Genomic DNA, 19594 nt, shown 5'->3' on the forward strand with positions numbered 1-19594 from the left:
GAACTCATGCGGAAGTGGCTTTAGCTTCTTTGTGCAGTGCTTTAACCCACTGTGCCACCAGGGAGGGCCCCATCGAGGTCAGTTTTGAGGATACCTTGCCAGTTTTGACCTTGCTGAAATTTTTCTGGCCTTTGTTTTCAAATCTCCTCAAATTAACAAAAGCCATTTAGTCATAGCATGCAACACCCATGGGAATAAATAGGTCTGGTTACCTGTGTATTTAAATTAGCCAAGAGTCTAAAATTGGGAATTGCCTCTGGGACCTGCACTTAAGCTGTTTCCTTAGTCACCTCATCTCCTCAAATATACATGCATTGGCCTTCCACCATTCTGCCTGTACACCCTTCACAGTCCAGCTTAATTTCTGCCTCTTTCATGGCACTGTACTGACCTAAGTACATTAGAAGCTTTCTGAAAGCAGAGGTCCTTGTAAAAGACACTGTTTGGAGAAAATTTGAATGAATAGGGGTGTGGCTACCATAAGCAAATACTTTGTTGGCAATAAGGAGGGGGGTGTGTGTGTGTTTGGAGATTAGAGGCACTCTGATGTTAGAGTGGGTATAAGCAGTATGAACAACCTTATTAGATCAGAAAGATTGTGTAGGAATTTGGAAGAATTTTTAAATTCTATTTGGGTTGGAGGGTTGGTACCACGTCATATGAGACCTTTAAATCAAAGGTCCATCAAGATGGAAGATAAGTTAGATCAAGACTGTTAACAGTCAAGAGCTATTGCAAATTTAAGGGAGAAAGGTTGATACATGGTGAGATGGTACAGTCTGATCCCAGACCCGCCTATCTTCTCAGATTGGTTTTATTAGAACCTCTGGATGACTCGGAGAGGCCCATAAGAAGCTCACTGACAGTGTTGAGGAAGGTTCCTGAACTAGTATTTGTTGTATTCGTACTTCATTGCACTTGCAGAACACTAAACAGGAAATTGCCTCCTATCTCCCTGAGTTTTTCCTACATTTTACATTGCTAGAACTACATTAACCTGAAGCAGCAGCAATATCTGTAAGTCAGCCCTGCATTTGTAGGGTCCTAAGATGGGTGAGAAAAGATAAGTAGATGAAACCCACAGATAATCTTTGATCAAGAGTTTTTATTTTCCTTTCCTCTGTGACTCCTGCTTTTTCTTATATGATGTCATCACAAAAAGGTGACTTTTTTAAGAGAGATGGAGTCATTGCTTAGGAAATAGCTTCAGTCCTTTTAAATGTAAAAAGGTGTGTGAGGATTCTTTTTATTATGAAGCTTTTTAAACTTCTAACTGGATTGTATTTCTTATGAAAAGTTCAAACAGGTTCATGTGAAAAATTTCAAACAAAATTTAAATATGTATAGCAATATAAACATATAAAACATTGCATTTCAAAATATATACACATTGTGTAAGAGAGAATAATATAAGAACTGCCTTTACCCATCATCACTCAGATTCAGTAGTGATCAAAATTATGCTGTACTTATCTGTCCCTCTGTTGTCTTTTGTTAGTGTTCTAAAGTATATTCCTGAGTTATTTTTACTCCTGCATACTTCATTATGCATCTTTAAAAATATTTTCTTCTATCAAAAAAAGGGGGGGCCCTCCCTTGTGGTGCAACGGGTAAGGACACAGCACTGCAAGCTAGCCACAGCCCCTTCAGTGCAAGTTCAGTCCCCCACCCTGGAGGTGATCCGCATGAATAAATGATCCATTAAAATAAAGAAAAAAAATCCCACATGTGTTTCTAAAAGATCTAGTTCTTACTACAAATGAAGAGTCAGTTATCTTTCTTCAGAATATCTTCTTCGATTTAGAACAGTAGTTTTCCTTTGGACTTTATTTCCACCTGTTTTCATTAAATCCAATTATAATCCTCCTTAAGTGTTTGTGTCTACCAAATGAATATGCTATTTCTTAAGTTTAATGCTATACATTATGGTCGAGCATAAGTTTAAAAAAATGTTTTAGTAAATATTCTTAAGTGCTTTAGAATATCACTTCCTGTAACAAAGCAGAATCTCACTAACAGTACTGTCTAGATAACTGCAAAACATTTACATTGCTTCCCAGATAACTTGTTTTATTAACACTTCATAGGATCTGGTTGAAAATTTTATTTGGGGTTGGTCACATTTTGAGAGAGATGAAAATGATTACTAAAATATGATTTAAAAATGTGTTTTGTTTGAACATATATCATCTTTACAGAACAGACAAAGATATGTTCTCTTTGTTGAGAGTTTTGTAGTATAGAGCATCTGTGAGAGCTTGATTAACCTTAAGAACATTTTGAATGTGGGTGCAGCCTAGAGATTAAAGCTAATTTTACAAAGAGGACAGATGCTTTACATGCTTTTGTAAGAAATGGAATCTTTACTAGCTTCAAATTCTAAGACTTATAATGAGAAGTAGGAAAGTGAGACAACTTTTAAGTCTCCCTCTCTCCAGAAGTAAGGTATTTATTCTTTTTGAACAGTGTTAATATGCGTCAGCAGTTTGCACTTTTACCTTTTAATACCTGTAAATTCCAATTTTGTAATATGCCTTTTAGATGCCCTAATGTGAATCTGCAGAAACTCCCAGAACAGTGGTTATGGAGCGTTTTGGAGGAAATTAAATGCAGCGATCCTTCATCGAAACTCTGCGCTACCAGGCGCAGTGCAGGAATTCCTTTCTACATCCAGGTATTTATCTACAGGACTGTAGCTGTTTGTCTGTTGATAATAGCATTTTCTAATCCTCGTGACATGTGAATAAGTGTTTCTATTCTAGTTTTGATTCTTGGATTCATAAAGGCAACAGTCTCTTAATTTCAGCGTTGAGGATATAAAACATTTTCCCATCAAATAGCAAATCTGGGTAGCTGAATATGGAGCACTCTCTAAGTGTTCTTTCTATCTTTTACCTGTTATAGTGTTTGTGGCTTTGGTTTAATGGATGGACAGTATGTTCCTGTGATAGATCTGTTCTTGGGATAAACCCTCTAAGGGTAATATGAACAGAGGGGTGATGTAGATTATGCCCATATGGTAAGCGGTCACATAATTCTGGCCCTTCATTGCTTGCTTCCAGGAAGTGCACATGCTGTCTTTTTCACTTAGGTGAAAATGCTTTTCTCATTTCCACACCCTTAGGATTCTCAGTAGGCAACCAGTATTAACAGTTTGATGTGAATCCTTCCATGAATTGTCAATGCATTAAATAATCCTAATTCCAATAGTAGCTACCATGTGTAAGTGATTATTTCCCACATATTATCTCATTTCATCTTTCTTCAAACCCTGTGAGATTGGCCCTTTTTTCATTCTCATTTTATTGATGAAAAAACTCAGGTCACTGAGAGTTAAGGCAGCAGGAACCTAGGCAACCTGATTTCTGGATCCTTCCGCCTATGGGAACGAGTGGTATGTGTTTCTCTTGAATACAGATGAAAGCACACATCTTACCCCTCCCACCTTATTTTCCCACTAAACAGTGTTCTTTAAAGAATGCTCCATATCTGCCTACACAGATTTGCTATTTGGTGGGGAAATGTTTTAATTCCAGTGTTGAAATTAGGAGACTGTTGTCTTCATGAATCCAAAACCAAAAACTCACAATACTAAATCAGACCCTAACCTGAAAGGACTTTATTTCATATTTAGTGAGATAAGACCAAGCAAGGGTGTTGTAATGCAAAAACAATGTGACTAGGTGTTTTTTATTCTTTTCGCATTTTTTTCTTTTCACTATTATTCCTCCCTCAAGTTCCTAAAGTCCTTAAGTGATCTGGGATGACAATGGGCCCTTGCTGTAGAGGTTGATTTGAATAAGATCATCCAGATAGCTGGCTGGGTTTTGGTGACCTTGAAAAATTAGCTTCCTTCTGATTGGTTCTCTGCTGTAATTCATTCGGACCTTAAAAGGTTCTTACCTCATTTATCTTAATGGATGTTAAAGCAGCATCTTACAACACAGTTTATGCCATGTATTTATTTGGCTTTTGTTTCCCAACTAGCACAAAATGCCGGTGATAGTGATAGAACAATCAGGACGTTCATCTCGGTCCATCCTTAGAAGTGTGTCATAGCTACACCCAGCTCTTGGAAGGAAAAAAACCATGGTTCCCAGAAGATACAGTAGTAATTGCATGTAACTTATGTATTTTAGTTGAATAAAATTTAACTTAGTAGAAAAAACTTTCACAGATGTCCCGTTTCTCTTAATGTAACTTACTAGTATGTTAGATTTTTATATATAACTGGTAGAAACTTCTGCTTAATATTAGCTGTAAAGAAAAATGCCTTCTTAAGAGCTTACTTTTTCTGTGCACAGATATAAACATTTTTAGAATGGTTATTAAAAAATTTTATGTTTTCTGATCATAAATATACTATGAGAAATTTCTCTTAAACCTAGCTATTTTATGTGTTCTTTTGCTTTCCTGTCTTATGGATTATAAATGCTTCAGAAGAAACTGAGTACTTGACGTTTTTTGCTCTTGGGGGCCAGTGTCCCACTACCTGTATATGAAATATCTTCGCTACTTCTAGACCTATGTACCCACAGGTCTATTTCCTGTCTATGTCTATCTAGATTTGCCTATTCTGGACATTTCTATACATGGGATCCTATACTGGGTGGTCATTTCCCTGCTCTTAGCATAGTAGCGCTAAGGGGCATCCTGTAGCATCAGGACTTCATTCCCTTTTTTTTTGCCTTAAGTGGTTTGATATGCTGTTTTCTATGTTTATTGAATATTGGCAAAATGTACAGACAACATGTTGATGCAGAAAGCAGCTTTTGAAAATTCAGATATAGGACCCTTGGAGATGGCAGTATATTTTTTTGCCCCATGAAATTTCCTATGCTTCACTTTGACTTCTCCTCCAGGCAGAGGCTCTTCTGTAAAGAATTAGATAACGGATAAAGCTGATAAAACTTCATGGGGTTTCAAAACCCTTACAAGAAATTTAATCCAGAAGTTTTTCTGTTTCTGAGAAAAGAGAACTTGCTTACTGGATTAATTTGACTGAGTTGTCACACTGTATCTGAGATCTGCCATGTAATTATGATTTTTTGGAAGATTTTATTAATTTTTGTATAGAAGAACTGGGGTGCAGGCCAGAGTAAGGGTGAGGTGAGAGGATTAATCACAGACAGAGTGGGGAGCAGAACAGGCAGATGAACTGAACTTCACTGCTGAGGGGAGCAGCAGGCGAGACAGGAGAGGTCTGCTGCACCATGTGGGTCAGGGATTGAACTCAGTGTGTAGCTGTGATAGTGCTAAGACTTAACCCCTAGGCCACCAGGCAGGTCCAACATAATTTTGATCTTAAAAGAGTTGTCAACAAAAACCATTCTCAGCCTCTTAGAATTATATCATTAACAAGAAAATGAAGTAACTTTAGAGACACCTTGATAACCATGTGCACAAAATTTGAAGATGAGGAATCTGGGGAATAGAGAGTTAAGCCACTTGCCCAAAGCCACATCCCTTACTTAACTTGCATGATACCCTGTTTTTATAAAGGTGGTCTTGCATTTTGGCACTGAGTCTGAGAAGTAGCAGGTAGATCCTTGCACAATAGGAGCCCTATTAATTTTTACCTTGTTTTTTCATAGGCACTGTTGGCGTCTGAGCCGAAAAAAGGCAAAATGAATCTGTTGAAAATAACAATGAAAGAGTTAATCTCTTTGGCTGGACCTTCAGATATTGTGCAGAGCACAGTCCCTCAGGTAGGAATGGAAATATACAAACCATGAAAGGCAGGTAGTGGTTTAAAATCTTTGCTGTACTTAAAAAAAAAAAAAAAGAAACTGCTGAGAGGACAGGACAGACATTTGAAGTATGTTTAGTGGGGTTTGGTTTGGTTTGTTTGGTTGTGTTTTTAGCCTTTCCTGTCTACAAACTAAGCTACTGCTTTAGTTGATACATACTGACCAAAATTAATAATTTTTAATTCCAGTGAAGACATCCAGCTTAGATATTTTATAAGACTTGCATCTAAAAGGACTATTCTGTTACTTTGAAATTTCTTGTGTGCTTCTTTGAATTTGTATATGACTGGTATTGAATCCTCTCCCTAAAATTCAGTATCTGCCTTTTACTGTATCCACAGTTTAATTTTAGCTAATACTTCATCCCTTTTAGTCTCTGCTTAACTTTGTTATGTATATATGTATGAGTGACCATGAGGCTGGCTTCATTATTCCTCACAGCTCCACTCCATGAGTCAAATACTTCTTGTTTAGGCATCCTCACTGAATTTTTCATAGTTGAGTACTTCTACCTGACAGTTACAGACCCACCCTAGGTCAGGGAATCGACTCAAGAGTGGAAGTTTATAATCACATACAAGTACATATGGCTTTCAGATCTTGTTGCAGATATTAAAGGGGATCATGGCCAGACTGTAGATGATGGAAAAGGACAGTGTTTATTAACATGTCATGGTGACTATGATTACCTGTGACTGTAGGATGTGTGATCTCTTCTTTAAACATTTTAACCAAAAGGTTATTATCACTTTTCAGAAGTGATAGTTTTAAGATATTTTCCAGCAAAATGTAAAAAGAAAGTTCCGTTTTCCTAGATTATGATTTTAAAGGGTTGTTTTCTCTAAAAAAATGTAAAAATAATAGAATTTGGTTTTTAAGAGAACAAGCTTAGTCTGTTGCTTTTCTTTGCTTCAAAATGATTAATAGAATTTTCGTGGTCTTTTTTTTTTTTAAAGATTTATTTATTCATATAGAACTGGGGTACAGGCCAGAGAAGCGGAGGGTGAGAGGATTCACCAGAGACAGTGTGGGGAGCAGAACAGGCAGATCGATGAAGTACACTGCTGAGGGGAGCAGCGGGCGGGTCAGGAGAGGTCTGCCGCGCCATGTGGATCTCCTCCAGGGCAGGCAGGAATCGAACTCATGTGGAAGTGGCTTTAGCTTCGTAGTGCTGTGCTTTAACCCGCTGGCCACCAGGGAGGGCCCTCATTGTCTTTTTTTAATTGGTAACATTAAATGTTTAGATGACCAGTCATCTAGTCTTAGTTGATAATTTGCTTTCCTTTTTCCCTCCCATGGCTTATTTCTTTATATATCGTTTGAATATTCCAACATATAAAACCAATAATAAACTAGGAAACCCATCCCAAATTTAGTAAGTAAAACATGACAGATACACTTGGTGCACTGTGGCTTTCTCCCCATTGTGTTCCTCCTTTCTTTTCCTCAGCTAAAATTATGAATTCTAGTCATTCCCAGTGCATCTTTTTTATATTGTTAAATGTGAATGGCATATACCTACCTTTGTATAGTTTGTGTTTTCTCAGTCAATAATTTTTTTTTTAAAGACAGTGAGCTCCAGTTCATTTTAATTTCTAAAGAGTGTTTCCTCTGTATACAACTTGCCTTTCCGATTGGTGTGAAATAGTGTTTCCCAAATTTATTCTGAATTTCTCTGATTAGCTTCAATGACTTTTCATGTATTAGGGTTTTAGATTGTTTGTGAAGTTGCCTATTTAAAGGCTTTACCGGCTTTTATTTGGGTTGTGTTTGTTATATAGAAGTTGGGGTTTCTGATGTTTTCAAATTATTTTCCTGATTTTAGTTCCTTTTTGGTTATTTGAGTTACAGATATCTCCTGTCAATCTATGTCTTCTCTTTTCACATTAAGTAGTATCCCTATTACTGCATGGAAGGGTGTTGTTTTGTTTGCTTGGGGGTTTGTGTGTTTTTTGCAAGGACTTTTAAATTTTAATGAAATAAAATATATTAACTTTTCCCTTTATGATGTGTGTATTTGGAGCTCATTTAAAAGATCCTCATACCGAAAGGTCAGAAAGATTCTTTGTATTTTCTTTTGAAGTTTTACTTTCACATTTCTGTCTTTATATTACCTTTAATTTCATTTTGCTTATCTGTAAACAAATTAATTTTATTACATTAATTGTAATTACAAAATGCACATTTTTGATCTAGGACATCCTTTCCTCTTGACTTACACACCTCATGTATCATGAACTGTTTCTATCAATATGTTAGTGTGTTTCTGATCTACTAACTTGTCCCTGGATCAAAGTGACTTTTTTTTAATTAGAGTAACATCAGTTTTCAACATTGTTTAAGATGTTATTAGAGTAGGGCCCACACTGGTGGCACAATGGGTTAGGACGCAGCACTGCACGCTAGCCGCTAGCCGCAGCCGCTTCAGTGAGAGGTGGATCCCCGGCCCTAGCGCTGACCCATGTGGCGCCGCAGATCTCTCCTGTCTCAACCACTGCTCCCTTCAGCAATGTACCTCGTTAATCTGCCTGTTCTCCCGCCCACTTTGTGTCTTGTGAATCCTCTCACCGCCCCTGCCCCTCTGCCTATACCCAGTTCTATGTGCATAAATAAATAAATCTTAAAAAAAAAAAAGATTTAGAGTATAAAATCTTTCATACTGCACCACAGTCCACCCAACACTGAGATACCCATAGTTCTCCAAGAAAGTGCATTGTGCTCCCTCATTGGCTGTATTTTTTAGTAAATATTGATACCTGGTAGATTAAGTCTCCTTTTCTATTTTTGCTCAGAATTTTTTAGCTGTATTTGTTCTATGCTTTTTCATATAAGTTTCAGAATCAGCTTATTAAATTCAACAAAAAAATGCCCTTCTGAATTTTGATTGGAATTTAAATTTATTGATTTATTTGAGAAAAATGGCTTTTGTTTTTCAAAATTCTAACCCATGAACACAGCTTATTTTTCTGCCTATAGAGATATTTTTATGTCTTTATTTAAAAATTTTTTTCTGTAAAAATCTATGGGTACTTTGTGAAGTTTATTTCTATATGTCATATTTGTCTCTACAATTAAAATTGGTACTGAAAATTTTGTTGCTGGTATGTATATAAATACAGTGTTTTATTATTAATTACTATTGTGCTTATATTCAACTACTTGGCTTGAATTGTTGTAATATAGCTAGCGACTTACCTATGAGTTCTTTTAGATTTTTTTATGGAAATGCATATCCTCAGTAAATGATGCTAAATTTGTTTTATCTTCCTTATGTTTTATGCTTTAAAATTTTCATATTCTATTAGTGTAATTTAGTGTAGTTTTGTCAAGAAATAGAGATAAAAGGCATCGCTAAGTTCTCTCTAGTAGGTTTTGCTGCATTTAATCTGTATTCTGTGTCATTAAGAAAGTTCAAGTTTTTAAAATGCTTTCGTGTATTTTTTTACATAAATGTCTTCTTCTATAATTTACACGAATATATTGACTTTTTAATATAGTAGTCTTTGCATACAGAGAATGAACCCTAATTTTGACATGACTTTTTTTATATACTGCTAAATTCTGGGACAAAATTTTTAATGCTTCTTTTTAATTATTTGTTATTTTTTATTGAGGCAACATTGCTTTACAATGGTGTACATGCTACATAGGTATAGGATCATGTCCTTCAGAGATATGTTACCACACCTCACCCACCCCCAAAGCACCTGTAGTTCTCCTCCATATTTCTGCATATTTTTACTGAATTCATAAGTGAGGTGGTCTGTGACTGTGCTTTTTCATGCTATACCTATCCTATTTTTATGTAAAATATTTTATTGAACTACAACATACATATAAACACATGTACAAATCATATTTATGCATTAGTAAAGCTTTATAAAGTGAATAATACAATGTATAATCAGCAAGAAGAAATTGTACCCAAACCCCCTCATTCTTCTTTCTAATCAGCACCTTTTCCCCAGGGGTTGACTAAATGTAGCACCTTAGTTTTAGATTTATATATATATTTTTTCAATTTATATAATTGAAACCCTGCTTTCTATATACTGTCTTGCTGTGGTTTCTTTTGGCCAGCATTATGCTGATAACATCTATTCATGTTATAATTTACTAATTTTCATTGCCATGCAATATACAATTTCTCTATTAGTACACATTTAGGTAATTATTTTTTTTTAAAGACTTATTTATTTATTCATACAGAACTGGGGTACAGGCCAGAGATGCGGAGGGTGAGAGGATTCACCAGAGACAGAGCTGGGAGCAGAACAGGAAGATCCATGAAGTACACTGCTGAGGGGAGCAGCGGGCGGGTCAGGAGAGGTCTGCTTCGCATGTAGTGACCTCTGGGGCAGGCGGGAATCACACTCATGCAGAAGTGGCTTTAGCTTCTTAGTGCTCTGCTTTAACCCGTTGCGCCACCAGGGAGGGCCATAGGTAATTCTTAATTTAGGGCTATTATGAATAGTACTTTTTTTTTTTTTTAAAGATTTATTTGTGCATACAGAACTGGGGTACAGACCAGAGATTTAGGGGTGGTGAGAGGAGACAGAGTGGGGAGTAGAACAGGCTGACTGACAAAATACACTGCTGAGGAGAGCAGTGGGTAGGTCAGGAGAGGTCTGCCAGGCCATGTGGGTCACCTCCAAGATGGGGATTGAACTCATGCAGAAGTGGCTTTAGCGTCTTAGTGCTGTGCTTTAACCTGTTGCGCCACCAGAGAGGGCCCCTGAATAGTACTTTTAAGAATGTTCTTTTACTTGCTTAATAGTAGACATTTATGTGCATTTCTTTTGAGTATTTGCAGCAATTACTTGGTAAGTGTATATTCAGCTTTAGTAAATACCACTTTCTAAAAGTAGTTATCTTTTCTGTATTTTGAACAGTTAAGCTTAGCTAGATAACATAAAATACATTAGGGAGTCTTCTCTTAACAGTTTATATGGAAGGCTGGTATTATCTGTTCTTTGCCTGTTTGGTAAGGCTCATCTGTAAAATTATGTGAATCTATTTTGATTAGTATTATTGTATTTAGTATATTGCATGTCTTGGTTTTGGTCTATGGGTATGACTTTTAACTTGATTTTCTTTGTAAAATGATAATATCTTACAGCCTTTTGATTTTTCTTTGAATTTATTTTAATAAATTCTATTTTCTGGGAAATTACTCATTTTACCTTTAATTTTTCAAATTGTTTAAGGTACCAGTATTCATAGCATTATTTTTGCTTTATTCTCTGATTTATCTTTAGTCTTACTCTTTTCAGATATGCTTATATACATCTGCTCTCTTGAGATTTGTTTCCATTTCTCAAAGGATAAGTTTTTGTTACTGCTTAGTTATGTCTTTATTATCTTTGAAATTTCTGTTTTTAATTTTCTTACTCTGCTTAGAGCTAATAGTTTGTTTTATATCATCTTAGTTGGACACAGCATGCTTATTTTTAGTCTTTTTAAAATGTTAAAAGCAATTCAAAGTATGTATGTCTTTTAGAGTAAAAAAAATCTATTGTCTTTTTTTTTTTTTGGTGCAGGATCCTACATACATCTGTTTGATTAGGTTGTTCGGCTGCTACTGAAAAAACTGATTTACCGATTTTTAGGTGTTTTTCATGAAAAATTTGGTATTTTACTTGTGGGTTGTCTGTTTCTTGTAACTCAGTAATTTTTTTGTTTGAGACAATGCTGTTAGATATGTATAGATTCAACATTACCATAGGCTTCAACCCACAATTAATTTTGAACTTTTTGTTACAGGTTCATGCTTTAAATATCCTCCGAGCCTTGTTCAGAGATACACGTCTGGGAGAAAATATTATTCCTTATGTTGCTGATGGAGCTAAGTCTGCAATTCTGGGGTTTACATCACCAGTCTGGGCAGTAAGTGCTTTTGCAATTTATTTTCACTGACTTAATTATACTTCTGAGTAGATTTTAATAAACTGTACTTTTCACTGGATGAAAAAAATATATATATGTGCTGCTTTTTATCAAGGAACTCCTTCTCTGAGGGACAAAATTCCTTAGATCAAGGATTGGGTATCTTATGGTTATACGATATCACCTTTGTTGGTGTATTAATTACAAATCCTTGTTTTCTTAACTGTGTGATTACTTTAGGGTTCCGAACCTGTGTACACATTTAACATCACTCTACCCTTATGTGATATTGCACCATTTAGTATCTTAAGAACCTAACAGTAATGTACTTCCATATCTCTCCTCCCAGTCTTTGTGTTTTAATAAATGTTTTAATGAATGTTATAAACTCACATTGTCATTGGAGATAGAATAAAGAGAATAAAGGAGAAACCTGTGGTGTGTAGGTATTAATATGTAGCTCAAAAAAAAGACAAAGGGCAACAAGAAAAGAAGCTCGACTTTACTACATTACTTGCAAAATGGAGAACTTACTGAAGAGTTTGGCTTCTCAATAAGTGAGCTGCACAAAACCATTTCACAATTGTGTGATTAGCCTAGAGTTGAGTCAGTATATCGCAGTGTAGCCAAGGTACAGATTGCCTTTGTAAAGAGGGATCTTGGAGATTGCCAACTCTTGCCAGGAAAAGTATGTGTCTTCCTGTAACAAAGACAAACATCTGAAATGTGGTGTGGCAGTATTGCTCAGCTGCTCCTGAGGACACTGGGTTTACCTTTTGCATTTACAGGAAGCCAAGCAATTCCTGTATCATGTCAGAGGCATAGGGGGAGGGATGTGGCTTGGCCATCAGGAAAACTAGAGATCATAAAACCGACTGCCAGAAGTATCTGTGTTATTTCCTTTGAGCTAAACTCAAGTGACTTTTACAACTTTTAACAGAATTGAAACTATCAGTTCATTTTTTAAAAAGTCTTTTCTTGAGAGCTTTTAAGTAGTAATACCTTTACACTATAGCCATTGTGAAAATAAAGAAAAATAAAATTTACCTGTTAATTACCACACAGACAAAATCACTATAACATTCAGATGAATTATCTTTCTCTTTTTTCTTTGTTGCGAGCTGCGAAAATAAAAATCAGTGTAACCAATGAATGTGAAGAAGAAATCTTCATTTTACAAAACAATTTTACCATAGCATATTTGTTGAAGTCGTTTAAGAGTGATTTTTTCCTTGAAAACAAACATTTCCTTTGAAATGTTTGACTTGCAGAAATTTGATTGCACACATCATCTCAAAATTATCTTGTGCCTAAAGATAACTAAGTCTGTACTTTTGACCTAATATGTTTTTCCTGATAAGATAGAAGGAAAAAAACACAAGTAAAATGAAATAACTTTAATTTTGCATTAAAAGAATATTTTCCAGAAAACATTCATTTATACTTTAAGTTGACTTTTACAAATGCTTCAGTCTTTTGTATTGCCATTTATTAGTAATTTTTTAAAAAACAAAGAAATAGTTTTAGTAAAGGTATTAGTCATTTGGCACTGCTACTGTGTTGCAGGTGATACGTTACTTATACACATACACACACAAACACACACACAAATACCTCAGACATACTTGTGGTAACAGTTGTCCTCTTGAGTATTTTCCATGTGTCTGGCATTCTTTACACTGTCATCTCAGTTATTGCTCAGAACTGTAACAGGTCAGTTCTACTATTATCTCCACTTTACAAATAAGGGGGAAAAGGCTCAGAGAGGTGAAATATCCTTAGTTTGAGGACATTGAACTATTATGTTGACTTGAAGATCTGTGCTATTATAGGGCCAAGGTTTAGGTTTTATAAGGATATAAAATTCAGAAGGTACAGTTTATTTACATTGTAGGATTTTGATCCTGTTTCTTAGAGAACAAAGCTGAAGATACAGCCTAGGTAGTAAGTTTTATTGAGTGGCATAACCCCAATGCTGCCAGAATGAAGGGGAAAGGAAACTGAGACAAGAAAAGAAGAAACACATTACCAAGAGGGCCTTAACCTGATAGGAATACAGCTGGCTGTTTGGCTATGTGGTGTGTCTTCTGGTATACCAGGTCATGTGAAACTGCCACTTCTTAGAATAGTCCCATCTTCTGTCTTTTATTGGTCCATGTTGATCCCTTGGGGCATTCACACAACTTGGGCAGTAGCAAAAGAAGCCTGATTCCATGCCCTGTGACAGAGCGTCTCTTTTGAGTCTAGAAATGGCCAGATGAGTCTTAGCCTCCTTAGTGTAGGTGGGGCACACCTGGGCTTTGAGGACTGTGGCTCCCACTGCTGTTGAAAACCCTGTGTGAGAGAATTTCACACTGGGGTAGTGATGATACAGTTACAGTGGAGACCTGATGGTTAGATGGTGGGAATGAGAGGACAGACCTTGTAGTTCTGCCAAGAGGTGATGGTGGCTAAGAATAGAAAAATATCAGTAAAGATGGTGACACATGGATCAGAAAATAAATTCGAATCCAATTTTTACTTAATATTTTCCAGAAAATGCCTCAGTCCACTACAAAATGGCACCATGTACACTAGACAGAATATAGGAAATATATGTGTGCCTGCACACACATTTCTACATTCCTTCTCATGCTGCTTTGTGAAGCCTAATTTATTTTTTATTTATCCATTACTTCTGTATTTTATATATGTCTATACGAAAGATTTTTCATGTCAGAAAGTAAAGAAAAAATAGATATCTACTGAGTGAATTAAGGGGGGTACTAGAATAAAATGATGATCGCTGACTGATAATGAAGGAACCTGATAACAAATGGAACAGGCTGATGATAGTGGAACTCGCAAAATCTGTCTTACCACCACTAAGTGACATTATGCATCTCCTTCTCCGGCCTGTTGAATCGAACAAGGAGTTTCCTTTCTGGGAGTGCCTGCTCCCTTGGTAAAGCCACCTCTGCGCTTTTGATCGGGTTATGCTGCAGTAGGTGTCCTCTTCTGCTCTAGCCTCCTGTCTGCACTTCCTGGCAACTGGCAGCCTTTGCCAGGAAGTTTGGGTTAGGGCAAGATAGAGTTTATTTCTGTCTTTCTCTTTATATGTTTTGTGAGAGTTCTGAGAGGAGAGCAGGGTCCTTGGATGACTTTACCCAATCATCTTAAACCTTGGCAACAGTTCCAATAAAATAGGTAAGAGATCATCAAAGCCCAAGCTAGGGCAGAGGCAACGTTGATAGAGGAACAGATCAGGTTGACTTATCTTTTGGGTATTACAATAGGCACTTAATTAATGTTTGTTGGCTGTTGAATGGACATTACTGCATCTGTTCAATTTTAGGGTTTCCTTGCAATTTAGCTATGAATTGTGCTAGTTTATCTGTAGTCTTCTAGAGAGTACTCTGCTTAATGCAGCCTCAGGCCTCTAAATGAGAGCTTGCAAATCGCCTGATAGTCCACATTTAGCCCGCAACTATGTTTTATTTGGCTTCCACAATGTTCCCCCCCCCCTTTAATTTGTTGCCAATGTTTCAAAATAGTGAGATTTCACATAAAAATTGGGTTTCTGGCTTCTCTTGAAAAAGCAAAAATTCTGGCAGCACTGGGTTTATATTCTCTCAAGGCAACCACTCAGATGAAGCTGAATAGTGATTGCATTCCACCTGACCCTCTTCTGCCTGCATTGCTCAAGCTCTGTGAGGGTTTCTGCAGTGGTGTCAGGACACTGCTTCTAATCTTACATAGTTGCTTTTAATTGCCTTTCTTATTCTTTTGCTGTTTAACAAGAGGTTTAATTATGACACCTGTCTCATTGGACTGTGAACTCTTTGTTGGTTGTTTGTTTCTGAATATTTACCTTGGTTCTGGTTTACAGCATTCTATACTCTAGTGTATAATCTCTATACCAATCTGTCAAAGACATTGAGGAAGCCCAGTGTGCCTTGGCATTTAAGCCATTTTTAAGTGATCTAGCAAAATAACTTGATACATTGGTTTGGCAATAGGAATACTCTGTTATCATTTTGAGAAATGAGTCATTTTTATTAATGACAGTTATTTCCTCTCATTTTTTTTTTATTAACCAGGTGTCTGAGATAATTTTATTTTGTTAGGATATTAACATGGGATTAATATTAGCAGCATTTGGGGGTAGTAAAGGTTTTACATGGCCACATTAATAATGTAAATTCTTTGAATTATGTCTTACAAATGTTTTCCATTGGTAATTGACTAGTGAAAATAAATGGAAAGAGTTGAGTTCTTTATGAGATATTCACTGTTGTAAATTATATAGAAAACTGAATTTTTTAAAAGAAAAAGTTACTTTAATGATACAAAGAGTACAAAGAGATAGTGAAAACAATTGCCAGTAATATTAGCAGTATTGAGGAAAGCTGTATTGTTTGCCTGTGGTTGGATTGTAGTGCTCAGTTTTAAAAGATATCATTGAGTCCATTTCTGTAAAATTTTTGAAAATTAGTTTAAAGGACCATTATTTTCTTTAGCTCCATGATAGCCAACTGGGTAATGATTTTTGAATACCTAGCTTGAACTTTGTAAATGTTCATTTCATGCCACAAATATTTCCTAACCCTATTGTATGTTTATTTTTGCATTAGGTGAGAAATTCATCTACACTTCTCTTTAGTACCTTAATCACAAGAATATTTGGAGTTCAAAGGGGAAAGGATGAACTGTCCAAAAAAAATAGGTAAGCTCCATCTAATGCTAATTTTACTTTAAAAAAAATAATGTTCTGGCCAAAAATAATTTTTGGAATTTTGCTAACTTTTATAGATTCATCTAGAGCATTAAACTATAAAAGTACGATAGTAAATTAACCCATGCTGCCAAATGTTAAGCCTTCAGGCAAAAATGCCTACTGTTTAATAAACGGACCTTTCAAAGCAACACAAATATAGCAAGGTAGCAAGGACTGGAATATAGAGCTTGTTTCTCAGTGCCACAGCTGCTTGTATTTTTTTCCTTAGCATCTTTTTCAGGTATTCCTGATATGTCCCAAATTGCTTTCTTGATGTACCATTAAGTACTAGCTTGTGCTGTCTTTGCTTTTATAACTAGATGATTAACTGCTTAAGGTACACTCATTAGAATATGTACTAGGTTATCTTTGCATTAAACACTATGACCAAGGGGAACCCTTACAGATGTTGGTGATACAGATTTAACAATCTTTGTATTGTATTTACTCACCAAGTTGTTTCTATATTAAGATTTTTCAGTGTCTGGAAGGCAGCCTATGCAAAAACTTTGATTATGGGTAATTTTAGATCAAGGCATAAGGTCAGTTTTGGTTTTTAAAGAAGAAAAACTTTAGTTTCACTTAGAGAGCTTTAGTGGTAGTCTTAAAAAAAAAAAAAAGAAAGAAAGAAAGAAAGAAAAACTTGCAGCTGTGAACACTAGGTGTCACTGTTGCTGCATGTGTGATCAGTTTCTTCACTTCCAGTTTGGCCCGGCAGCCACCTCTAGGGGACCTGGACTCAGAGCCTGTTCCATGCCTAACTAAAGAAAGCTGAATCTCATACCTTTCATTTAGGTTCTGAGTTGTTTACTAAAGTATATGTTACTGTGATGAACTAAGTCTTAGGAAATAGATAATGTTGTAATTTCATGATGCACTGATGGTAATTCCAATGAAATCTACTGATAATCCTGAATTGTCTTTTAAATTGCTACTTATCACCCTATAAAATTCAACAAATATTTAAAAAGAAGGCAAATGACTAGAAATATGAATCCCCAGAGTATATTCAGGAAATACCAAATTTTTTTTTTTTTTAACTTTAAACTTAAGTTGTATTTCTAAAATAATAAACACAGTTCTTTGGGAGGATAATTATAATTTTGTTCTGTTTAGCTTGTTCTTAAGTAAATTCTTTCTGTCAATAGTTTGAAATCCTCATTGTTAATTTTGTCAATAAGTTTACAAAATACTAAGGTTTAAGATTTGATTTGATAATGTCATAAGGCCATAATAAATAGATAACTATAAATAAGTGTTGAGATTATCAAACAAATGAAATAGTTTAAAATGAAGTAAAAAATTTTTAAAAATGCTTTTGTTCCTTTTCATGTTTATGGAGTGAGTCTTGCTTATGTGCACAAATGAATCACCACATTTGTTTCATTTAGCTAAATAGCTGAAGGAGAGTGGGGGAATAGTGCAGTCTTTCAGTCCTTTTGCCAAAGACATAATGATGGCAACCTCCATTATAAATGCATTCCTCTTGAAAAGGAAAGGATACAAAATTTTTATCTTTCCTAGAAAGAGGAAAATGGAATATTCATATAACTATGTTGAGTAATATTTAAAACTGAAAGGAATTAATGTTAATTTTTTTAAGTTTTTAAAAGTATTTTCTGTAAGCACCTTTATTTCAGTAACCTGAGAATTGATATGATTGTGTGTGCAAGGCTTCAGTTCCCTGTTTAACCCTAAAAGAGTATATTATTTCTTGACCCCACCCACATTTGTTCTACAAACCTTTAGGATCTTAAATTTTCCATTATTGGCAATAATTCTCCTAGCTATAGTTTTATCATTTGTTTGTTGAAATCTTAGTATGCATTTTCCCTACATGTTAGCCCCCTGAGGCCTGAACCTTCCTACCTATCCTGTGTATTTCTAAGGGCCACTTTGAGAATGCTGATAAAAAACGATGCTGGTTAGTTGGTACTCAGCCATCGAACATCCATTCCGAGGGTGAGGCTTCACTGGCCTGGTCAGTCTCCTTTCAGCCACAGGTTGCCCTGCACACAGTCTTGCAAATGTGTGCTTTTGGTCCAAAGGAAATTGAACATAAAAACTTCCAAATGTTTATAAATGGGAAAATGCCTCTCCCATCTATTGGGGAAAAATATCTATCTTGGAGAAAATAGGCTTTGTTTCTAGGCATCTTGCTGTCACAGCAGATGATCTTCATAGACACCCTTTGCCTGCTTTGCACTTTAGTTTCTCCATTTATGTAACAGGAATAAGAAGGTCTATGCTGTGTACTCATAGGAATACAATGAAGATAAAACACACAACTAATAGTTCGTTTTCTTTTAAAATAGTAGAAGCCCCAAGCAATTAGAAATAGAGTTTTCTTTTTCTCCCTGCTACCATGTCTAATATTATACTCATCCTATGTTCTTATTGTTGCATTATGCTTTTGGAGGACAGAGTCAGTATTAACCATTTTTGTATTCCTGATGCCTAGCACAATCTCTAGCATATACAAACACTTAATGAGTAAGTAAATTTTGTTACTAGACAAGAGATAAGAAAGCTGGAGTCTCCGCTTGCTTTTGTTGCTATAGTTCCATGATTACCAACTGAGATAAGTTAGTTAACCTCTCTGAACTTATTCATCTCTAAGATAGGAGATTTCTACTGCCCTTGATTTGTGTAAAATATGAATGCTTTATGTAATTGGTTATTAGAACTGTGAGTTTGGTAAACTGCTATATACCCAGTGCCTAGACCAGTGTCTACTTCATATTAGGGATAAGAAGTTGCCTTTTCATATATAAAGAATTGGGAAGTTATAGCTCCCATTAATAAATATGTAGGATGCACTCATAAGAATGGATCTAGCACCCGTAGTGTTGTTTTACATGTGTCTTTATTTTATATTTTATTAAAATATAAAATTACATTTTAATTTTCTGAAGTTCATTTCTTGTTAAATACCTGATTGACTTGGCCTGACAGAATAAAGAATTGATGAGTATTTGATCTTAGGTAGAATCAGATCTGAAAATCTCTGTAGTCTGGGGGGCTGAGGGAGGTGCTGGGCTTCCCAAATAACCTTCAGTGACACTGTGAGTGCCTAATAGTCCTTCACTCCTTACAGGATGGGTGCTAAGCCCTCACCAGTGGCAGAGTGAGAATGCAGTGTGATCTTTAATTCTAGGTTTTCCCTTTAGCTCCCATATGTACTAGCTTTCAACAATTGTAA

The 19594-nt window shown here is 35.7% G+C and overlaps 1 protein-coding gene across 4 annotated transcripts in view; it reads left to right on the plus strand.

The window, feature by feature from the left end:
- The window catches only part of THADA (thyroid adenoma associated), a 288533-nt gene that overhangs the window by 59775 nt on the left and 209164 nt on the right, over nt 1-19594 (plus strand). For all 4 annotated transcript variants that reach the window (XR_001145643.1, XM_012727581.1, XM_012727584.1 and 1 more), the window contains exons 23-26: nt 2542-2674; nt 5595-5708; nt 11514-11636; nt 16250-16341. Coding sequence is in view for 3 of the 4 variants with exons in the window: in XM_012727581.1 (XP_012583035.1) it covers nt 2542-2674; nt 5595-5708; nt 11514-11636; nt 16250-16341 (462 nt within the window). In the remaining variant the exon portion in view is untranslated. The remainder of the gene's footprint in view (nt 1-2541; nt 2675-5594; nt 5709-11513; nt 11637-16249; nt 16342-19594) is intronic.

Source organism: Condylura cristata, unplaced genomic scaffold (assembly GCF_000260355.1).
Source record: "Condylura cristata isolate star-nosed mole 26May11 unplaced genomic scaffold, ConCri1.0 scaffold00020, whole genome shotgun sequence".
Classification (NCBI taxonomy): domain Eukaryota; kingdom Metazoa; phylum Chordata; class Mammalia; order Eulipotyphla; family Talpidae; genus Condylura; species Condylura cristata.